This window comes from Hydra vulgaris, chromosome 12 (genome assembly GCF_038396675.1).
Source record: "Hydra vulgaris chromosome 12, alternate assembly HydraT2T_AEP".
NCBI lineage: Eukaryota > Metazoa > Cnidaria > Hydrozoa > Anthoathecata > Hydridae > Hydra > Hydra vulgaris.
In genome coordinates, this window is record NC_088931.1 from 67,570,001 (window position 1) to 67,580,916 (window position 10,916).

Sequence of the window (10,916 nt, forward strand, 5' to 3'; positions counted from 1 at the left end):
TATCTTTTATTTTAATAATTTATAAAAACTTAAATAGTAATTGGTTGATAGATATTAGAAGAGCTGTTAAAAAGCGTCTGTTCACTGCAACATTTTCCGCAAAAAAAATTTTTTTTTTTACAATGACCAAAAAATAAGGCTTTGTTATACCTTTCTGTTATTCATTAAATTTTTTTCTTTAGAGTTATAATAATAATAAGTTATAAAAAAAATAATTGAGTTATGTAACAGTAAGTCAATAACTTTAAGTCTGGCCACTTAAAGTTATTTTCTAGACACGTAATAAAAGGTTTTTAATGAATTTAATAAATGGCAACGTACCAACATAATGGAGGTAAGCAGCAACATACAAACATAATGGAGGAATGCCCATTGCTACTGTTTGAGCAATGAGAATTTGTTAAAAAATGTCTTTATGGCAAAACACTAAATAACAATGAGTCACTAAATGTAATAATTTGAAAACAATAACCAAAAGATATCTTAGTTTGTAAAACCACTGTTCAGTTAGATTTAAATTCTGCACTTAATAATTTTAATCACAGTTCAACTGGATTTCTAAAGATTTTAGAAAGCTTTGGCAGTGTTCCGAGGTTTTATATAAGCAAGTTATTTTGAGTTATGTCTCTTGATAGTTATGCAGCAGAGAAAACATATTTGAGGAGTGCATAAACGTTATACTAATACTAATAAATTAAACGAAGACCTGAAATAGTGTTATGGTTTTATATAAGAGAATGTTATATTGCTGTTGATCAATCATATAAATATGTTTTTTTGAACATATAATAAGAAATTTAGAGATATTTTAGTTTATTATTACATAAATTGCATTTATTTCAAAATTTAAATTTTCAGACAGTGCGTCATATAACTTTTGATTGGTTTGAGCTTTGCACTTTAAGTCTCGTATATTGGGTGCTTTATATAAGATGCAGATTTAGAACCAACATTTTTTAAAATAATATTTTTCGGACTAGAATTACCCAAGCCCTAAGTTTCATTTTCAAGCCTAATTACAGTTCAATATTTAAATTTTGATTATCTTTGATCTAGTAATGCAATCAGCCCCATATTTGTAAAATCGTATTATAGACAAACTCTAAAAATTTTGTTATCATACTGCAGGTGGTTTTTTCTGAAATTTTTTTGTTGCTGATAATTTATCAAAAAAAGAACTTGAGTTTTTCACCTTAATGACATTCAGTCACCATTAATATATCTTATTCGTTTAATATTCACAACATTGTATTATGGTGAAACTTAGTATTTCAGTCCGAAATAACCCTTTATTTACAACTGAACATCTGTCCACTTGTACTGTTATCTCACTCAGCAAACTTTTAATTCATTATGTTTCTCTAAGGCATCCACTGCTCTATGTCACTGAAAAATTTACAAAAAAAACCAACAACTATTTAATACTTTTGCTTTTTTTGTTTAGAGGTTATATAAAAAAAAGGTGATGTTAATGGTACAAATGTTACTTTAGAGATACTTAGTTTCGAAAGTGATTCCCGGGAAAAAGTAAAACAAAAACAAGAAAAACGACTCGTTACCATACGTTACTCTGACAGACTTTTTTGTTACAAAATATTTTATTTACTTAATGTAAAATATATTATAAAAATTTATGTTATTATAAATATGTATAAAATTTTTGCAAAAAATATGAAAACTATATAATTATTAAACTCGTTAGAAAATAAGGAGTGTGTGTGTATATACATATTTATATATATTATATTGAGTGAAAAAAATAGGGTTTTTTTTTGAAAGGAATTTAAAAATGCTTTAAAATATATGCTAGCTGCCACAACATTTTTTTTGCTTTTTTTCTTGAAAATACTTGCTAGTTTTTTTATAACTTGAAAGGTCATAGGAAGAATTTGTTATTTTTAGCCCATTACTTTGTTCAATGGCATTTACTCTCGACAATGAAGGAGGAAACTCGACCGTGGCTGATTTAAACTTTAAAGTTTCAGCTAAATTCTGGAATATTTGTTCAACTCTTTCAACTTCAAACTCACTTTTTGCAGACGTTTCCCACAATTCAATGCCAAAATTTAAAGCTACCATATTAGCTTCAGAAGAAGATACTTCCCTGTTAGCATGAAGGTCACATTTGTTTCCAATAATAACTCGAGGAATATCTAAATTAGCGTTCACATTAACCTGAAACTCTTCTAACCATTTAGATAAATTTTGAAAAGATGATTTTTTCGTAACATCATAAACAAATACGACAGCATGAACATTACGGTAATAATGTGGAACAAGCGAGTGGCGAAATCTCTCTTGACCGGCGGAGTCCCAGAACTGAAGCTATTTCAAATTAAAAAAAAAACAAAAAAAATTATGAAAAAGTGCTGCAAAAATCAATAGATTTAAGATTATAATATTTAATAAAATATCAACTATTATTTAATAGTTTTATTATTATTTAATAATTTAATTGATTATAAGTATAGACTTGAAAAGAAAAACTCAGTTTTTTACACTATGAAACCTTAAGCCATAATTCTTTTTTTTTTTTTTAAATTACCATGATAATAAAAAAAGCAAACTTTTCAAGATAGAACTTATAACTTTAAATTTTTAACCATAGATATATAAATTACTGGATAGGCATGACCATTCTAATAACTTCAGAAAAATTTTTGAAGGCAATGTTCCGTTGAAAAAGTGACGTAGAGTGAGGCAAAACGTTAAAATACAAATTCCTTAATATTTAAATGTTTAATTACTTAAATCCAAAATTTTACATACAAGTGCATTTATGTATGTATATTATATAATATACATATTATATAATATAAACATACATACATGTATTTAATATTAATATAATATTAATAGTATGTTTTTATGTATATACATACATATATGCATTATTATATTAGAATATTAATGCATATATGTATGTATATACATCCATAGATACATATTTATATGTGTGTGTGTGTGCTGAGGCGAAAATTTACCTGACTAAAATGTGTCAAAAAGCCGACTAAATTCGTAAAACAACTGACTATAACTTGAAAATCACAATCTTCGGGGTGTAACCTCCCCCCCCCCCCGTAAAATCGCCTCTGTGTGTGTGCACATACATACATAAATATATATATATATATAATAAAAATATACATACATACATGTATATATATATATATATATATATATATATATATATATATATATATATATATATATATATATATATATATATATATATATGGGTGTTACCCAAGAATATAATTTATACAGCATTATCATAATATTGGGAATTTAGGTTGCTGTTGACTGGTGAGCAAAAAAAAAAAAAAAAAGGTTGTACATTACAAAAGTTTCTTGGCAAAACTTATTGCGCCAATACTAAATACAGAAAATTTATACTTTATAAATGCAAAATTTAAAAATTGATTTATTTTTAACTTGTTTCTGTTTCTTTCTTAGCAATGTTCTTAATCTTTTTCATATTTATATCGTGTCTTTTCTTTGGTAGCAAGAAAACAAGTACAATCTTTAATTATTTGCAAATAAATAATTAACAAAGTGATACTTTGATCTACTTTAATTGCATAATTTGCTTTTAATTGTAATTAAATCTACTTTAATTGTGTAACTTGCTTTTAAATAATAATAAAAAAATAAATATTATTTTAATTAATATTTAATATGATAAAAAAAAACTAAATTATATTTTTCAAAAAAGTTTAAACAATTATTTACAACAACCGTGTATGGTTGTAAATATGGAATTCTTTACTTTTCATTTACTTTTTTATTATAAGTGTAAAATTTAAATTTTCACAACAAAACTTTTTAAACTATTTTAACCTTCCTCTAGTATTCTTTTTAATAGCGAAAACTATTTTTTAAATGACAACATACATTAAAAGAAAAGTTTTAATAATTTATTTAAAATACTTAGGACCTTTTTTAAAACTTTTTAACCTTTTTTATATTTACACAGATATTCATATTTTTGCAAGCTAATTTTATATAACTTTTATCAATAATTTGTTTGTGTAAATTTTAAAAGCCTTTATTGTTTATACTGTGCCTTAAACGTCATTGGCAGTAAGAAAAAATAGTTATTTAAATCAAAAGGTCAAAAGCTTTCTGATAAGCTTGGCTCACCATGCACGTTTTAAACGAGTGTTTCTCGACATACTAGCTTGTTTATTTAGGTGATGATTAGGTTTAAAGCAATAAGAAAACTAGGTGTAGAAAGTTTTGTCGTCTAATGATATCTAATGTACAAGATAATGGTTATTAAAACCATTTCACGGCTGGAATACAAAGAAATCACCGTGAATATTCTGTGAAAAAAATTACAAACATTAAATATTCACCGATTATCTGTAATCTCAAATAAAAAAATATGAGATTTACGTTATAAATTATCAATTTACAACGTAATTCTCATGTTTTGATTTTTTTCAATGTATTTTTACATTTTAACTCGTCGACAAAGTACTCTAACAAATCGTCGTCAAAACACTCCTTCGGACTTTCTGTTGCAAACATCATCAAGCTTTCTTATGTGCTTTGGCTTAGCTGATTTCGAAGAGGGCTTTTAACTATTTTTAATTTTGAAAAAATTCTTTTAACACAAGCTACACTCAAAGGAAATATAATGAGTAACTTAGTTAAAAACATACAATTAGCATAAACACTTATCAAAACAGGGTCATTATTAATTACTTTCCATAACTCTTGAGGTGTAAAATTGTTTCTTGACTTAATTAAATTATTGACTATCTCTTGATCATTTTCTTTCGATATACGTTTATCGAAACTGTTTTCCCATTCTCAGCGTTTAGTAATAATAACATACATTTGAAACTTTCAAATTCGTTTTTTGTCTCGGTTTCTGAGATATCTGGAACTTGATTGTGTAATGCTCTAAATTTGTTACTGCTTTTTAATTTGCCATAGTGAGTTAAAAGTTGCTCTAAGCTTACCATAACTAGACAGTTGGCTGAGTGTTTTAGACAATCGTCTTGGGTCAAAAATTAAAAGCGATTGCCATTCGTGCGAAAAAGTTTTTTAGTTCACTTTTAAAACTGTTAACAAAAAATCTAAAAATGTTCAACTCAAACTTACTTAGGTCAAAGTTTTTTTTTTTTTTTAATCAACTCGTGGCTGGTAACGAAAAAGTTATTTCATCTGTCACTAATTTCATTTCAATAAAAAAATTTTAAAATAAACTTAATAAATTAAACTTTTTTATTTGTTTATTAAAATTTTTGATTTGTAAATCAAAATTTTTTTATTTTTAATTAATGTAAGTATAGTATTCTTTTTTTATGTTTTACGGAAATAATTTATAACATTTATAAGCACAAATAATTTATTAACTTAATTAATAATAAAATGCTTTACCAGCAAATTTAGTTTACTCACAGTATTTTTAATTACCTTAATAAAAAACTTTTTACTCTTTATATTAAAGTAATTTCAAAATGACATTTACCTCCACAAAAATCATTTTTTGAATAATTACTATACTAAGATCTTTTTTACTTTTCTAACTAAAGATAAACAGCATTTGTTGGTTTAAAATTTTTATTGCAAATAAAAAGTCTAAAATAAAAAACATAAATAAAAAAACTAAAGAACAACTGACGTCAATTAAAAAAAAAAGTTTTAATTTTATTTTTGAATGAATGACTTGCTATGCTTTTTCTCTTGTAAAGAAAGTTGGGGAGACCAGGGCTAGTTGGCCGCAGGGGTAAGTTTACAAACTGCGTTTATCTTTAGAGCCTTTCATCAGAAAGTGACAAAAATTATACAGAAACTTCCTTATTGACCATTTCATCATTCACTGTAGTATTATCAGGATTCGCATATTCGCTTCCTTTTTACTTTACAAAGAAAATAGTTAGTCGTATGAAAAAATTATTGTGAAAGTTCCAGTCACAATTGGTTTACGATATCCAGTCAGACTTTCTTTTCAAAGTTGCTGTTTTTAGGATTTATAGACTGTTTATTGAAAAAAAAGCTTTCGGGTTAAGTTGGCAAAATTTTCACGGGGTAAGTTGGCTCATAGCATTTACTATGGGAAAAAAAATTTTTTTTATTTTTTTTTTATTTTTTAACAATATTGAAAAAATCTATTTTTATAAAAAAATTAAAAAAAAATTTTTTTTTTTTGTTTTTTTTTTACAGATAAAAAGTGGGCTACTGTTTTGGCTTTTATATGGACTAATATTTGGTACCAGCTAAAAGTAATATTAAACTTTGGGATAAAATTGTTGCGAAATTAAAAGTAAAAAAATTTCTATTAATTTTGCACTTAATAGTGCATTAATAATCATTTTTATAGTTTGCGCCAACTTACCCTGGTGGGGTAAGTTAGCGCAAATTTTCTTTTTTTGATGAAAGGCCCCAAGATTTTTTTTTTGTAATTGAATGCAAATTTTATAAGTTACCCTAATTCATACTCTTTAAGACCACATTTTAATTTTTTCAAAAAAATGTACTGTTAGGGCTACAGAGCTCGTAGAGTAAAAACCGAGCCAACTAGCCCCGGTCTCCCCTAATTGTTTTCGATCAACTAAATCAATTTCTTCTTTTTGTGTACTAAGTAATTCTACATTTCTTGCATAACACCTAAATCTAAGCCTGTTAGTAACAGGATTAAAGGTTGATTTTTTTTTTTTAATGATTTTTTTAGCACAATTTTTAGTATGATTCAGGTTTAAGATTTTTAGTACAATTCAGTTTAAGAAATCAGTTTGAAGCGAGTGCAAAAAAGCAAAATCACTATTGATTCGATAAGCAGAATATCACATTGTTATAAAACTTATTCTTTTCTTAAATTACTTGTATCTATGGATTTTGCAGCTTTTTATACATAGATGTTGTTTGAAATGAATACATTTTTACAATATAATGATCAGATAGATGTGTGTCATTCTAAAAAATAAGAAAAGATCTGAGACAGAGATTAGAAATAGTGAATGCTTTTAATAAGATACATTAGAGAAAATTAAGGTGATTTGGACAAGTAGATGGTTAGAATAATCTCGTATTTTTGCTGAATAAAAATGCAATGTTAATGCAAAAGTTACTGAAACATTGTTGATGTTGCATTATACATCTGATAAGTTTTCTTTGTAATTTTTAAGCATTCAATACAAAAAACAACTACTTGATGCTAGTTTGCATATTGTCTGAATCACTTTCTATGCAATCTCTCAAATAAATCTTTTTTAAGTATTATTTTTTCTTCAAAATTGCACAGATTTTTTTGATTTATGTTTTTTCTTCTTTAAATTTTTTTAGAATTCTTTTAGTTAATGCTTTCTGAATATTACTTATCATTTAAACCAGCCATAAGACTTGGCGTCTTAAGGCTCATTTTAAATATCAAAAATTGATTTGAAAATGAAAAAATAAAAAGCGTTGGTATAAAATTCGGTCTCAAATGTTTTATTAAACAGTAACCAGATATTTTGCTTTTTCTAAAAAACGGTAACCTGATTATTTTGTTTTGTCACTCTTTTATCTAGTTTCAAAGGATATCTATTTATAAAATAATAAATATGTATGCATAATGAATAACTTAGATTCATTATACATACAGTGCTTATATTCTAAAACCTTTGAATATTTGAAATATAATACATGTAATATAGTAATATAATAAAAATATAAAACATAAAATATAAAACATCTTACAGATAGCATAAACAGTATATATAATTAGAGTACAATAATACTATTTACAATAATACGATAGTACTATTTACTTAACAGTACAATATAAATATATATAGTTTATTTATGAGCTATATTCCTACCTATGAAAACTTCTTCAGATCACTTCAGCAGATTTATCTGTACATCCAAAAGCACCACATAAATTGACCATTTCAATAATAATACCAAGTCTTAAAGCATATAGTACACAAACATATATGTATATTATACATAAATATATATGTATATTATACATATATATATATATATAGATGTATAATTTTATACATAAAGTTAGTCTTCTATAAACTCCATATAAATCTTGCAATATAAAACCATATACGATTTATATACTGAGTTAGTTTGTGGCACACTATTTTAATGAAATTATTACTTGCATTGCAGAGCTTTTGAAAAAATTTATTTTTAGAACTTGAAAAATCTTTTTATGCAGAATCTTGGGTAAGTTTATTTAGTTCAACTAAAATTAACTTTATATTTAAAAATTATTTATCAATTTTAAATGCCTCTAAATAACTTTATAATTTATGAAATGCAAAGTACAACTTGAAAGTGAAATATAATAAGTAAATATGTGAACAAAATATACGCTGTTGTTAACTAACTTTGTTTTTTCTGCCTCACTTTACGTCATCACAGTAAAATTTGCCAGGGTTTTCTGCCTACATAGTATCCAGTAGTTTATATATCTATGATTTCAACAACTTAACTTAACATAAACTTTATGAATAACACCTTAAATTTTCTATACAACTCTACACATAAAGCGGTATTATATAGATGGTATGTTTGATACTTCAAAACTTCTATACAACTCTACACATAGAGCAGTATTATTTAGATGGTATGATTGATACTTTAAAACTTCTATACAACTCTACACATAAAGCAATATTATATAGATGGTATATTTGATACTTCAAAACTTCTTTATAAATTTAAAAGTAATTTTACATAGATAATATAATTAAAATATTATCAAGAGCCATCTATAACAAATAAAAATATGTAATGATTTTTATTTTTGTTACAAAATATCTATGACATTATTATTTATTATAAGGATACAACAAATAAATTTTCTAAAAAAATTTAAAAAATTAAGTACTTTTATAAGCTCATCTTGTACTTTCACAATTTTTTCTTTGAAATCAACTCCAATGGTAGATTCTGTTTTCTGTGGAAATGTACCATTACATATCCGCATTGTTAAGCATGTTTTTCCAACATTTGCATCTCCTGTTTTAATATAACGTTATTAAACAACTTAAAAAATTATTACATAAATATGCAAAATATAACACTTACAAAAATGTATAAAAAAAACAATGGAACATCTTGTGCAAGGTTTGGCTCTCCCAAATTAAAAATAAAAGTTTCCTGCCAAAATTTGTGATGCATAATTGAGTATATAAAGTATTTAAATATTAAATAAAATCTATGTGTTGGGGATACGGAGGGTTGATTTTGTAATAAATAATTTGTAGGTACACAGAGGGGTGGGAGGTATCATTGAATGAATGCCCACCAAGTGATTCAGTTTTTTTACTAGACTGAAAATAACTACCAAAATATGTCTAAACAGAGTATACTAAGTTGAAATTACCTTTAGAACTTTGTAGAGTAAAAAATTAGGACTTCCTATTTTTCAAAAAAATTCCATTTTAAGAAATGTAAGAAATCTTTTTGAATAAGTTAAACCTATAAACCAACGACAAACCAAATCTTAAAGTAAGGAGTATCAAGATTTGAAAAAATCTCAAAGAGTAAGACTCTTTGAGATTTTTTCCTGTACATGTGATATAGATTTTATTTAATGCTGATATACTTTAATACTCTTACTTTAAGTAATTTTGTGCTTTATCGATTTATTAATCCAGATTATTATTTAAACACATGAAAAAGTTCTACTGTTTCTTTATTGTAAATGGAAAGTTTTGGTTGAAAATGTATTACCTACCATTCCCATGTATTAAATTTACTACGAGCCTGAAGCATTCAAATTAAACATAAACTAATTTTAGACTAAAGAATTGGACTGCACTGTATTAATTAATTAAAAATAAAATTTAAATATGAAAAACAAATGTAAAAAGAATATTTCTAATAAAGCATATTAATTAAATTTAACTATTTATAAGCTAAATATAAAACAAACAGCTGCACCACACCTTATACACTTAATTAAAATATAAACAAAAGCTACGAATATTTTCAACAAACTATATAAAATTAAAAGAAATATAAACTAAAAACAAAACAAATAACATCACTAAATTGAATATAAAACGAGTGACTTAAATAAATAATATCAATTGAAATAAATAGAAACTAAATATAAAACGAATTATTTTAATAATAACCTTATAAGTAAATTAAAATTAAAACAAATATTTTTACTAAAATATTTAATAATCACAAAATGTGTATAATTTTGTCATGATTTTGACTGGGTTCTAAAATAAATTTAATATAGAAAAAGCAGAAAGATAAATTAAGTAGTAAGACAATATACTGTTCCTACTTTCTTCTCTTAATTACTTGTTTTAACACCGAACATCTGTTCAAAATAGTACAACTATTACTCTAACACTTTTTCTAATATAATCAATCACTCCTTTTTTCTCAGGCATATATGTTCAATTAGTGACTAGACTTACTTGTTCTAGTTTTTAATTTTATATAAAGAATTTTCAAAGTTATCATTTTTTATAGTATATTTAAGAACTAACTATGATTGAAACAAAGAAAATCCAAAAACATAAAGTTGCATATAAAAAAAATGATTGTCTTGACGTGGAATTACTCCAAAGGTAGGTAAAACCTGAGCAATAATGTATGTAAAAAAAAAACAATGATAAAAACTAGATAGTAAAAGCTACTTCAGCTTATTTAACTTATGAGATGATTTTAAAACAACTATTTATATCAATGCTTAATATTTAACCCAAAATAAACTCTTTAAGGCAAGTAATTTGTAACCAATAATACTTTTCTAAACGAAAGTTAGCAAAAAAGCGTACCGATTATAATAATTTTAAATGTTTTAGCAACAAGATGAGAATCAGCGTTATTCTGTTTAAAACTCATATTATATACTTAAATAATCAAAGAAGCCACCATTTTAATATATCTTTTCTCCTTGTGTGAGAGTCGTTACACCGTACAAAAGAGGAATGCGC

At 25.0% G+C, this 10,916-nt stretch overlaps 2 protein-coding genes across 2 annotated transcripts in view; both read right to left on the minus strand.

Moving 5' to 3' along the window:
- Positions 1-33, minus strand: part of LOC136088942 (uncharacterized) — a 29,426-nt gene extending 29,393 nt beyond the window's left edge. Inside the window, exon 1 of the mRNA XM_065814220.1 lies at positions 1-33. This exon is cut by the window's left edge and continues 704 nt beyond it. The gene's annotated coding sequence lies outside the window, so the exon portion shown is untranslated.
- Positions 34-1,550: 1,517 nt separating this feature from the next.
- LOC100199238 (putative Ras-related protein Rab-33) lies at positions 1,551-10,916 on the minus strand. The gene is made up of 3 exons (XM_065814221.1): positions 10,758-10,916; positions 8,843-8,973; positions 1,551-2,325 (listed from the first exon to the last, which is right to left on the minus strand). The coding sequence occupies exons 1-3, from the start codon at positions 10,822-10,824 to the stop codon at positions 1,807-1,809; spliced, it is 717 nt and encodes a 238-aa protein (XP_065670293.1). The 5' UTR covers positions 10,825-10,916; the 3' UTR covers positions 1,551-1,806.